Here is a 12,488-nt window from a genome sequence, read left to right as displayed (position 1 = left end):
GAAAAGAAAGTCAGCACAGTACATTTTCATGACTGGGGAATGGATTTTCTGAAGTCATCTTCGATAGGGCAAAAACTTAGAAAAAAAAAAAAAAAACACCTGAATGCTAGAATTCAGTTCTTTATATAAAGTCCCTTGTAAAAACAAAACAGAATAAAAACAAACCGAAAAGGGCCAGGGCAAATTCTCTTTTAAAAAAGGAAAAGGAAGGAAGGAACAGAAAACAAGGGCAGAGGACTTATTGCTTCTCCTCGGCTTTCTCCTTGGTCTCCTCGTCTTCGGACTCCTTGCTCTCCTCCTTCACTGAAAGCGCTTCTAGCTTTTCAGTCACTTTCTCGGCATTCTCGTTTTTGCCCGATCCTCCTAAAACACAGGGGCACAGTAAGAAAGCAGAGAAGCACTGCTCTCCCCAGCCCGCGCTGTAGCCAGATGCACCTGCCACGTGTGAGCCCAGAACACGCGCCCCACAGGACAGGCCGTTCTACCGGGTGCCTCCGGAGCCACCTGAACAAACACACACTCGGGCCTGGGACCTCGGTCGGTCTGCTCAGTCACGTCTGGTCATCACTTGCTATGGCGGCCACTGTCAGGCCCTGAATAAGCAAGTGACCATGAGCAACCCCTCGAAGCCCATTCAGCCTCCGGTAGGGCTCCAGTCAGACACTGTGACTTCACCTGCCAAGTGCCCCAAGGCCAGACCAGCGAGCATGCACTTGGGGCTTGGGCAGCCAGCTCCCTCCCCAGAAAGCACCGTGTCCCAGGGCAGCTGTGTCACCCTTGACAGGTCAAGGCAGTCCCAGCACTCTGGAATGTTTCTGTGGCAGACGAAAAAAGCACCTGCCTGGGACTGCAGCCAGGTGCAGAGTGAGTCTGCAAGCAGGCCCCCACCCACCAACACCGCATCACCTTTCTTTTCTCTCTCTTCGATCTCTTTCCTGCACTCTTCAAACTTTGTCTTGAATTTCTGTGCATCTGTGGAAAGAAGAGAGACTTCCTCAGAGCCCGGAGCAGTGAAGGGGACAAGCCCAATGAACGTGAAGAGCCAGGACCCAGAGGGCCCGTCTCACGGCCATTCTGACCTAAGGACAAGCTGGGCCATTTAACGCGGCCCCGGGCCCACTTCTGCCTAGACCGTGCAGTGACTGTCTCCTGGGTCCCTGCCGAGGCTAGTGGCTGTGCTGAGCCGTCTCCTTCCATCTGACTCTGTAACAATTTGGGCACAGCAGCACAGTGTGGTGGCTTCATGCAACCAAGGGCCTGGGCCCTCCTCCTCAGGTACTCTGATCTCCACTCACGGTGAAAGTAGACGCTGGGCAGGCCCCGTTCCTAAAGCAGAAGTGAGGTCCACTCAGCACCGGATGGTGAGCTACTAGGCCGCTGGACCCCAGCACCCACCCAAGTCCCCCAGGGCCCACTGGGCACAGCTTTTGACAGTCTGGGCTGGAAAGACACCCAAGCAGGGGAGAGGTGGATCTTAGCACAGCCCTGCTGGCACCCAGGTGATGGTGAGGGAAAACCAGCTGGCACAGCCTCCTTTGAAGTTAGCAGGGGAGAGCACTGCTCGTGGACTCGGTCTGGAGGTGGCCTTGAGGGCACACAGCTTGGCTGTACTTAGATCCCTTCCTTGAGGGGCCACCAGATAACAGGGCAGAAACAGTCCCCCAAACAGCTTCCCGGGTACCGTCACCTCTCCCCGAAGAGTGATGGCACCGCTACAGTGTAAAACAGGCGGCAGCAGTCGGCCCGCCCAGAGGCCCGCCCACCCTCCTGCTCACTCTCAGCGTTGAGGAAGCGGATGGCCAGCAGCTCCGGCTTGGGGCGCTCATCAGCAAAGTCAGCGTGGGTGTTCCAGACCCAGGCACGGTCACTGCCTGCGTTTGGCTTCAGCTCCATCATTGGCGTAACTGCAGGAGAAGCCCTGTGAGGACAATGCCCACTGCCACGCAGCCAGCTCACTACCCTGGCCACCCACCACAGCTGCGGTCCTGGCCACCAACACAACACCCCACTTTGGTCAAAACAGGGATGATTTAGGACAATCTGGAATTTACCCAAACCTCTTTTAAAAATGCCCACATTCTCTTTATACCAGGACCACCCTAAATCTGGGGACAGGGTGGCCTGCTCCTTGACTGTGAAGACACCTTAGCGACGGTCTCTAATCCCAATGCAGACAAGGGCTCCAAAGCCAATGCAGCTGATCATACCCAGCCTCCAGCGGCAGCCCCCAGACCCAGGTCAGACGAGGGCATGATGCCAACCAGACCCAGCCCTTCCTGCAAAGGGCGTCCACCACATGGCTGTGGCCACACTCGGCCACACCATTGGGGACCTGCCCATTGGGAGGTGGGGGTCAGCAGACAGCCAGAAGCTGGGAAGTAGGGTGATCACCCAGAAAGATGCACAGTCAAACCAACATAGCCTCATACTGTCCAGGGAGACCAGCAGGGAGGGACAAGGATACCAGAGTGGGCGCCAAGATCTTTGTGGCACGGTCACATGCCATGGAAGACACAGCCATGATGGTCTGGAATAAGCAAACCTACCCCATTTCCTCAGGCTCTATGCAAACCCAAGGGGAACAAGGGAGACCAGCTCCCCAAAGAACAGAAGCACCCCAGTGCCATGCCTGGCAGTACACCAGCAGCAGAGGACTCTGGGGCATGGAGATCTCTGGCACTGCACAGCCATCACCACAGCTGCCCAGTCCCAACTTGGACACCACACAAGCCCGTGTGCCATACAGGCTGTGCACAGCCTTCTCCTGCCACCAAACACCCAGTCCAAGGGCCTACAGTGTGCACCAGGCCCAGAACCCACTTGCAACTCACATGGAAGTGACCCGGCAACCTGGCAAGGCTCTAAAAAAACCACAGGTGTCAGAAAGACCCCTGAGGAAGCAATTCAAACTGGGCTGGTGAGCAAGGACCAGGGCAGAAGCAACTGTGATACGGAGAGGACCCTCCCGCCTGCAGGGCCTCTGCAAGCCCATCCATTCTTCCGCATCACCCTTGAGGGCCATCCCACTCTGGTTCCCGCCAGCGCTCACCCCGTGGGCACAGACAGACAAGGGGCCCCGTCTGGCATCAGGAACCAAACCCAGGACACACTAGCTTCCGAAGACACATATTCTCAGAGCACTGCACGACAGGTCAGCAGCCAAAGACTGATGAGCTCACTGTCACCTCGTCGCAGCCTGGGCCCTGCATGGCTAACCCTAAAACCCCACACCCCACTAAGCCCAGGACTATGGAATCCCACGTGCCAAGGGCCTCCTGCAGCCCCACCCGCTCCTGTGAAGCTTCACATTAAGTGAAGAAGCAGCCACCTTCTCCCACCCCATTCCAATCCCAAATCCCGCTCAGGGGACACTATGTGGGGACAGAACACACCGAAGGGTGGGAGGGCCGCCGCCCAGGCGCCCCACACACAGATGCACACGAGCACACACAGATGCACTCACACGCCCTCAGGCGGAGCCCGGTCCCAAGCCCACACTGGGGCTCTGCATCCAGCCCCCTTGGTCCCGCCTGCCCAGACTCCACACCCCTGTGCGCGGTTAGCTTCTCTGCAGGTCTGCTCTGAGTTCTGAGGCACGTTGGGAAAACTCATTTCCTATTTTAAATTAAAAAAACACACTGTGAGCAAGTACCCCATGTACCAGTACGCTCCTGGGTTCCCAGCACAGCCCCGAAAGCAGGCTGCTCCAAGGTCTGAAGCTGTCCCAATGCAGAATGTGGGGACTCGGAATAAAAACACACACCCAAGAGGCCACCTACTATAATGGTTGGCGCATATCTTCAAGGTCTTGTCCCTCCTCATGAGGAGGCGAATGGTCCCTTTTTCCTTATGCTTTAGGAGCTTGACGTCGCCAGTGCCTCGTTCCTTCCATTCTGGGAGATCGTTCTCTGAAGCAAATCGGAACAGCTTTGCCCGCCTTCAAGAAAAGCCATTAAGAGCTTAGACACACAGAAAAAGTCAGAAAAGTCAAACACTTGCTTGAGAAAAACACTTATTTTCTGGGCATTAAACAAATGACTGTATTTTTATATTCTAAAAACTACATGCCAAACTGTTACCAAAAGACTGAAGAAGCAAATTCCAAGTTTTAACTTGACAAAAAGAACATTTTCTAACAGAAAGACCTGACTCCTCAGCAAAGCAGCTGCCCTGAGCCTGTTGAGCATGCCTCCAGACACTATGCAGGGGCTTCCTGGTGCCCTGGGGCCCCAGTGGCAGCGTGTTCTCACAAGGACGTCTCAGGGACTTTGACCTAGAGCCCTGAGGGCCCGGATGCAAAGGCCAGACCTGCTGGCCTCTCTTCCCTCAGGAAGGGCCTATGACCAGGACACCAGGAGCACCTCTACCCCCACAGGGACAAGGAGGTGACAGCAGCAGTGCCACCAGCAGTCCTCACTCTTGGGAGGAGCCAGCCCCCGGCTGCAGCATCATTTCTGGGCCAGGCAGAGCCCTGGAGAACGAGTGTCTTCAGGGAGATGCCTACTATCTTCCGAAACCAAAGGGGAGCAGCCATGTAATTCTCCTTTCCCAGGCCCTTGGGAGTTGTAGGAAGGTGGTCTCCCTGGCTTCCTGCCTCTAAGGGTGCCCAGTGTTGGTGATGGCTTCTGCTCCCCTGCCCCATCCAGAGCGAAGCACTTAAACCATAACCCAGTATCCAGGATAGGTCTGAACGGGGGCAAGGAGTCCCACAAACTTGAACAGGGACAACACTACAACATATTCCCACTGACTTTTAACATTTCCTGCAATTCCGAGCTTAGCCAACAGGCCACAGGACCCCACTCTGTCAGACATCTCAATAACACATTGTTAGTGTAGGCACCGCTTCAAAACAATGCCACCCGCCCCCCAACAAAACAAAACAAACACTGGCCCTACAGCATCTCACTGAAGGAGCCAAGATGCACATTTAGAGTAATTTTTAAAAAGTAATCTCAGTAACTACACCACCACCCACTTTTCTCCGTAACACTAGGCACAATTTTATGCATTAAAAACAATGAATCAGGGGTTCACAAGCTTCAGACTGCCACAATCTATGGCAAAAAACCAAGATAGTAGTAAAAGATGAAAGATAACAATAACGGTAGAGACTCCCAGCTCAACAGAAGGAAAGAGGCCGCTCGAGTTGGTGGGGCGGTGGTACGCTGCTGCAGGAAGAGGAGCGGCGACAGGATAGCAGGAGTGCCTGTGTCCTCCACAGCGCTGGCTGCGGGGCAGTGGTGAGGAGTTACCTAATGAGTGGACTCTACCAGAAGCCTTGATTTCCACATGGGATTAGTCATCACACAAGTCCAGGCCCTTTCTTCAGCCTCAGTCCAATTAAAGGTCAGGCCAAGACTTTAGCACCCATAAAAACCACAATTTCCGTCTTAAACCAAACAGATCTCTTCCTGAAGCAAGATCAGCTTACATTTTGAAAAGCTCCTCTTCATCTTCTTCCAGCGTTTTAATTTCTTGCTCAGGAAGAGAAACTATGGGTTCAAACTGGGGGTCGTGGTTGGACTCATCTGCGTTCTCGGTGGAGGTGTCGTGGTCCTCATGGATGTCCTGTGGAGGGGGGTGTGCAGAGTTGAAGGAAGGCAGTGAGCCTGGCCTGTAAGCCAGGCTCACCAGGTCCCACAGTGGGCAGCCCTAACTGGCCGTCCCTAATGGCCTCACCCCAAAGCAAGAAATTAAGGTCACAGCCTTTCACACTAGAAAAGTCTACATGTCTGTCCAGCACAGTAAACACACCGGGCTTCAGCACCCACCCCAGATGCATGAATCACATCTGACTGGGGCTCCTAAAACTCAGCAGCCTACTAACCCAGTGGCCTGGGAGAAACTGCCCCATTTCCTTGAGCCTCACTGTCCTCACCTACAAAACGTGGATAACAATACTACCAAGTGTAGACTATAAAAGACATAATGGACTGAAGAGGACAATGTTACCCTTAAGTCAAAAAGCAACCCTTTGAGTTTTTACTGGTTGAGAAAAATGTGTGCACTTGCTTACTAGAAGAAAAAGTTGTGACTGCCAGTTTTTAAAAGGAAACCACAGTTCTGTCAGCAACTTTATCTTGGTTCGGAAATTAAATCCAAAGGAATCGTACAAATAAGAGTCATTAAATTCAGGTTAGAGAATTACAAAGCACAAAGGATATTATTTTAGGTTCAACTCGTGTAGAACACGTGGCTTGATAATCTGTAAGACTGTAAGAAATCTGGACACTTCATTACCAGACTCAAGCCGAAAAAGAAAAGATAAGACCTTCGCTGCTTTCCTTCGTGGGACAGCACTGCGGCTCCGCCGCAGTCAAGTCAGCAAAGCAGACACCCGCTGCCAACAAAGCCGCCCCTACCCTGGGTCGGCGCGTCCAGGACCCTGCTGGAACGCAAGAGCTTCCGCCGCAGAGGCCTGTGACGGTTCGAGACTAGCACAGAATGAATGAAGTGCTGCGCAAACTACAGAAAGGAGGGATGCAAGGTCTTGTTAGAAAGCCCGAAAGTGGGCCGAGTCGGAGAAAACCAGTCGCCAACCCTGCGTCCTAGGCGTGCAGTCAAGTGAACACGAGACCAGAGAGCTTGAGCATTGGGGCCGCCCCAAGGTCGCGCGGGCGCCCCGCAGCCCCCGGGCCCGAGCCCCTAGGTCCCGTGCGTCTCACCCGCGAAGGTCCCCAGGCCGCACTCCACACAACGCGACCCTGCGCCATGGAGACGCGCCACGGCGACGCGCAACGGAGACCCGCAAGCGGCGAGATCGCAGGCCAGCGGGGGTTGGCGGCGGCTGCGCGGGCCGCCCACGTGGCCGCCGATAGCCGCCCCGGGCCCCCTTCCCCCGCCCAGTACCCGCCCGGGCCCAGCCGCACCTTGGTGGCCGCCATGGCGGCGCGGCGGCGGCGGCTCGGCTGGCTTGGTCCTTGCTGGCTCCGGGGCCTCTCGGCGGCTACTCGTAGCTCCTTCACTCTGTGTCTGGCGCCGGCGCCTCCCGCCCGCCCGCTCGCTCGCTCTTCCCTCCGCCCCGCGACCCGAACCCTGACCCCTGACCCCGGCGGCGGGAAACGCGCCGCGATTCAAAACCAGTGCAGCTTTATTGGCTCAAGCAACGGACACTCTCATTGTCCGGCCCGCCCCGCGCTTCCCGCCAAAATGCCTGCGGCGCATGCCCGGCCTCCTGGCAGTGAGGAAAGCGTGCGCTCCCGGCGGCCCTCGCGCGCACTTCCGCCCCACGGCCCCGCGCGGTCCTTGTGCTCGCTAAAGTGGCAGCCAGACGCCGGAGTCGGAGCCGGCGCTCAGTGATGACGCATCGGAAGCCAAAATGATAGAGACGCACTGCCTGGCGTGCACGCGCTGACTGTCGGGACAGCGACCGGCCGGGCGTTTGGCTGGCGCGGGCCCCTGGCTGGCGGGCCGTGCACCCTACGTCTGAGACCGGGACCTGAGCACCGAGGGTTCCAGCCCCGCCCCCGGCTTGGAGCCGGGTGGGGGCGGCCTCGGGGCGCTAAACCAGCGCTTTGAGAGCTTCCTGTGCGCCAGGCCCAGGGCGAGGCGGTCCTCGTGGGGCTCTCAGTCCATGCAGCAGATGGACGGGACAATGAATGACAAGCTCGACAATGAGGTACATTGAAGGGAGATGCTGGCGAGAGACGCGTGGCAGAGATGGCTGACTTAATGGGAGGAGATGAAGGTGGGGGCGTGGTGGGGAATTCTTGGTGATGAGGGCTGAGATAGGAGTGGAAGAGAGTGGAAGCTGAGGATGATGGAAAGGGGGTGGGGCTGGGTGTGGGTTGCACTACTGGAGGTCTGGATGTGCTGCGGTGAGAACCCGGAGTCCAGCCACCATCCAAGCCCCTGCCTGTCTTTACCCAGAGCCTGGGGACAATGGAGGGCTGCGGCCAGGACAGCAGCAGTGCCCTGGGTATCTCTGTAGCCCCAGCCTCTCACGAGGAGAAGAAGGAAGAACAGGGGACTGGGACACCTGCTGAGTCAGGGCCTCAGCCTGGGCTCTACAACTACATCAGGGACGACTTGTTCACTTCTGAGATCTTCAAGTTGGAGCTGCAGAACGTGCCACGCCATGCCAGCTTCAGTGATGTCCGGCGCTTTCTGGGACGCTTTGGCCTGCAGCCCCATAAAACCAAACTCTTTGGCCAACCTCCTTGCGCCTTTGTGACATTCCGCAGTGCCGCTGAGCGGGACAAGGCCTTGCGTGTGCTGCACGGTGCCCTCTGGAAGGGCCGCCCTCTCAGCGTGCGTCTCGCCAAGCCCAAGGCGGATCCCATGGCCAGGAAGAGACAGCGTGAGGATGAGGGTGAGGCACCAGCCACAAGTGTGGCTGATGTAGTGACCCCTCTTTGGACTGTGCCCTATGCGGAGCAGCTTGATCGGAAGCGGCTTGAGTGTGAACAGGTGCTGCAGAAGCTCGCCAAGTGAGTGTGGACACAGTCACCCCCTTGACACCAAACTCTGTTCAGCTCCATGCTTGCGCAGTCCTCCCTGTGCTGTGTACAGACACCCTGGGTGTCTGCACAGGCTCTAGGGAGCTAGCCAGTAGGTCCACTGTGTTATCAGTGGGGGCAGTGAGGCCCAAGGGGAGAGGCCCAAGTACCTGGGCACTTGGAGAGTACCTAGCGATGGGTTGGCGGCAGTGGGCCGAGTCTAACCTTGGCCCCACCTCACTCCATAGGGAAATTGGGAAAACCAACCGTGCCCTGCTGCCCTGGCTGCTCTCGCAGAGGCAGAAGCACAGCAAAGCCTGCTGCCCACTGGAGGGGATCATGCCGTCACCCCAGCAGGTCAGGCCCACAGACCTTCACCCCATGCCCTTAAAGAAGCTGTCCTCACCCATCCCTCCTCCTGCTTTGCATCGACTACTCATGTTGGTCTTGAGACTGCTCATTGTTGTCAGCCTTGTCCCCAGGACTGCCATGTCCTGTGGAGGGTCTGGGGCCTCTCACACATGGCCATCACCCACCCACTCACTCTCTCACTGTGGTGCCCTCCATGCACAAGTGGTGGGCTCCAGGGTAAGGTCAGCTGTGTCTCTCTGCCTCCTTCTGCCCGCCCTGCAGACCGAGTATCGTAACAAGTGTGAGTTTCTGGTGGGAGTCGGGGTAGACGGGGAGGACAACACTGTCGGCTGCCGGCTGGGAAAGTACAAGGGCGGGACATGTGCTGTTGCGGCCCCCTTTGACACCGTGCACATCCCTGAGGCCACCAAGCAGGTCGTGAAGGCCTTCCAGGAGTTTATCCGGTGAGGATTTGTGGCTGGGGTGAGGGCCCCAGGTATTCTGAGAGGGTCTGGTGACAAAGAGCCTGGGTCCTGCCAGTGGTGAGGGAGGGGAGGGTCCTACAATTGTGGCCCAGTGGGTGTGACTGAAGAAGAAAGTAAAGAGGCTGGTCAGCAGATGTTGGGGACTCAGAGCTGCTCATGGCTCCCACAGGTCTACTCCGTATTCGGCATATGACCCAGAGACGTACTCAGGCCACTGGAAGCAGCTGACCGTGCGCACCAGCCGCCGAGGCCAAGCCATGGCCATTGCCTACTTCCATCCTCAGGTCTCAGTTTAGGAGGGTGCCCTGGCCGGAACAGGCTGCATGCAGCACAGCCTTACAGGGCCTCTTCTACTGCCTCCTTCAGAAACTGAGCCCCGAGGAGCTGGCAGGGCTGAAGGCCTCGTTGGCACAGTACTTCACAGGGGGGCCGGGCAAAGCCAGTGGGGTGACCTGCCTCTACTTCGTGCAGGAGGGGCAGCGGTAAGGAGCCGGGATGGGAGTATGGTGCGGGTCCTTTCGATCGCCGATGATAATGACTGGCCCCACCACCCACAGAAAAACTCCCAGCCAAGAGGGCCTGCCCCTGGAGCACGTAGCTGGGGACCGGTACATCCATGAAGACCTGCTGGGGTTGACCTTCCAGATCTCCCCTCACGCCTTCTTCCAGGTAGCCCAGAGTCCCCTAGGGGATCATAAAGATACAGAGAGGGAGGCCTGATGTGACACGGGGACATAGCAGATATGGGCAAGGGTGGAGACAAACTGCATGCAGATGTCTTGGGGAGAGCACTCAGGCAGGGGAGCTGCAAGGGCAGTGAGGCAGGAAGTCACTTGCACTCACGGGACCTTTGTGACAGCCCTGCTGGAAAAGCACATGTGGGCAGTGGGAGATGGGGTGACACTAGGGCCTTGGTGTGAGCTCTGATGAAGTCTTCGTGCCTGATGCTGCTGGGTGGGGGGTGAGGTGTGATCCCACATATGTAGCACTTAGAAGACCGTAAGTTGGGCGGAAGGGGGTCAGCATTGAGTGGCTTTTAAAACCAGGACCCTGAGTGAGGTTGCCCAGCATCTTGTGGGTGGTGAGGCAGTGGCAGGGCTAGCCCTTGGGTCCTTAGGCAGTTAGAGGCGGGGAGGGATGGGATCAGACCTAGAAAGGGTAAGTGAGCCAGGGACTAAGCCACAGGCCTCGGAGCAGGGGAGTGCCCCAGGGGACGAAGGCACTTGGCTGTGGATGCAGGAAGGAAGGCTAACTTGGGCAGGGATGCTCATCCACCCTCCAGGTGAACAGCCCGGCTGCTGAGGTGCTCTACACAGTCATCCAGGACTGGGCCCAGCTGGACTCGGAGAGTGCAGTGCTGGATGTGTGCTGTGGCACCGGCACCATCGGCCTGGCCCTGGCCCAGGTAAGCTCTGCTGCCCCAGCTGAAGATGCCCTCTCCCTACCCCACCCTTGTGTTGGCACCGCTTCGTGGCCACACCCCCCAGTGACCCCCAGCCTGTCCCATACCCTCTTCTACACCCCCACAATGCCTCCTGCTACTCTCCTCCCTAAGAAGCTCCTGGGGTAGTGCAGGGCACCGTCAGCCTGTGCCCTTTCCTTGATTCAGAAGGTGAAGCGAGTTGTGGGGATTGAGCTGTGCCAGGAGGCCGTGGAAGATGCCCGGGTGAATGCCCACAACAATGGTGAGAGCCGGGGCCCCACACAGCAGGCAGTCACCCCTGTTGTACACTTCAGCACAGCTCCTAGAACCCCCTACAAGCTCCTAGGGCAAGAAGGGGGGTGGGGACTGTGCAGAAGGCACAACACATCCCCTAATATGTGCCCAGGACTGCCTGAGAGGAGGGCGAGCACATCACCTGGCCAATGTTTTCCCAAGGCACCCCTGATTAGGGCCTTCAGGACAGCGGGCACTGGGCGGGCCCTGTGGGGGCGGGCATCCCAGGTCCCAGCAGGGTTGCTGTGCCTTCTGCAGAGTTGAGCAATGTCGAGTTCCACTGCGGGAGGGCTGAGGACCTGGTGCCTGCCCTGGTGAGCAAACTGGCCTCCCAGCAGCTCATTGCCATCCTGGACCCACCCCGTGCTGGCCTGCGTGAGTAGCCTCCACTTGGGGGTAGTACAGGGAAGAGGAGGGCAATGACATCCAGGTGGCACCCCAGGCTGTGCAGCCTCAGGCCTGATGTCCAAACCCACTGGGCCTCCATTCTCCCCTTGAGGTGGGGACCCTCTCTTGAGGAATCTGCCTCCTCAGATTCCAAAGTGATCCTGGCCATCCGCAGAGCTGAGAATCTCAGGCGTCTCCTGTATGTCTCCTGCAACCCCCGGGCGGCCATGGGCAACTTTGTCGAGTGAGTGAGGTGGGGGTCTGGGGTGAAACGGGGCCAGCACCCAGCCTCATACCCGCTACAGAAGACCCAGCTATGTGGCTGACCTTGACTGCTCCCTTCCCACCATAGCCTCTGCAGAGCTCCATCTAACCGGGTGAAGGGCACCCCCTTCCGGCCAGTCAAGGCTGTGGCCGTGGACCTGTTCCCGCAGACCCCACATTGCGAGATGCTCATCTTGTTCGAGAGAGTGGAGCACCCCAATGACACAGAGACCCTGCAGCCCCAGGACCCTCCTGCCCAGCACTCACCAGGGCCCCCTGGTGATACCCAGCAGGAAGCCGGGTTGTCCCCTCCTTCCTAGGCCCTGGAGCAGTGGAAACCAGCCCTTCCGCAACAGGGCTCAGTCTGCATCACGGGCACACACCAAGTGGCTCAAGTCCTTGCCTCACCCAGAAACACCATGGGGCAGTAACCAACATGGCCTAAGACCCAGCTGTCCTGCCTAGGACATTCCTGTCCCTGTGGGCCATAGTTCCTGTACCCTGGGGACACACATATTACACACACACCTGTTCTTTTTGGACCAGTTGGGCCACAATGGCCAGAATAAACAACTGCTGAACTATCCATGTTTCTGTGATAAGAACCCAGGGCTTTGGCACACAGGCTCCTCTTTCCCCCACTGCAGGTGCAAAGGGACAGCCAGAAGGTACACTTGGGGTAAGTCTTAAGTCTCAGCCTCTGACTCAGCCCTGGGAATAGCCAAGAATTGACCCAGCTGGAGCTGGATTTTGGGGTGGTTCTCCCAGGTCCTTTGAACAATGGAAGTTATAGTGGAGCTTGGTATTTGATGCTTAAGCCCAAGGAAAAGCAGTCAGACTTCA

General features: G+C 57.4%; 2 protein-coding genes and 1 non-coding gene across 4 annotated transcripts; 1 reads left to right on the top strand and 2 right to left on the bottom strand.

Annotated features, from left to right (window-relative positions):
- Window positions 1-104: 104 nt before the first annotated feature.
- Window positions 105-7,028, bottom strand: RANBP1 (RAN binding protein 1). Its single transcript, XM_028527504.2, has 6 exons — window positions 6,873-7,028; window positions 5,435-5,571; window positions 3,780-3,937; window positions 1,776-1,904; window positions 907-972; window positions 105-363 (listed from the first exon to the last, which is right to left on the bottom strand). Exons 1-6 carry the CDS (start codon window positions 6,885-6,887, stop codon window positions 239-241), a joined length of 630 nt encoding a protein of 209 aa, XP_028383305.1. The 5' UTR covers window positions 6,888-7,028; the 3' UTR covers window positions 105-238.
- LOC114510491 lies at window positions 749-874 on the bottom strand. The gene has a single exon (XR_003685669.1). It is a non-coding gene; the product is annotated as a small nucleolar RNA SNORA77 (small nucleolar RNA).
- A 248-nt stretch (window positions 7,029-7,276) lies between the features above and the next one.
- TRMT2A (tRNA methyltransferase 2 homolog A) lies at window positions 7,277-12,438 on the top strand. 2 transcript variants are annotated; one of them, XM_028527503.2, is made up of 12 exons: window positions 7,277-7,621; window positions 7,873-8,432; window positions 8,690-8,798; window positions 9,075-9,256; window positions 9,447-9,561; window positions 9,644-9,759; window positions 9,835-9,946; window positions 10,560-10,682; window positions 10,887-10,962; window positions 11,253-11,369; window positions 11,557-11,625; window positions 11,734-12,438. In XM_028527503.2, the coding sequence occupies exons 1-12, from the start codon at window positions 7,577-7,579 to the stop codon at window positions 11,760-11,762; spliced, it is 1,653 nt and encodes a 550-aa protein (XP_028383304.1). In that variant the 5' UTR covers window positions 7,277-7,576; the 3' UTR covers window positions 11,763-12,438. The 2 variants fall into 2 exon arrangements, with proteins under 2 accessions (XP_028383304.1, XP_028383303.1); XM_028527502.2 differs by having other exon boundaries at window positions 7,281-7,621; window positions 11,529-11,625.
- The last annotated feature ends 50 nt before the right edge of the window (window positions 12,439-12,488 follow it).

The sequence above is a fragment of the Phyllostomus discolor genome, chromosome 13 (genome assembly GCF_004126475.2).
Source record: "Phyllostomus discolor isolate MPI-MPIP mPhyDis1 chromosome 13, mPhyDis1.pri.v3, whole genome shotgun sequence".
Lineage (NCBI taxonomy): Eukaryota > Metazoa > Chordata > Mammalia > Chiroptera > Phyllostomidae > Phyllostomus > Phyllostomus discolor.
This window is presented reverse-complemented; position numbering and strand designations above follow the sequence as displayed.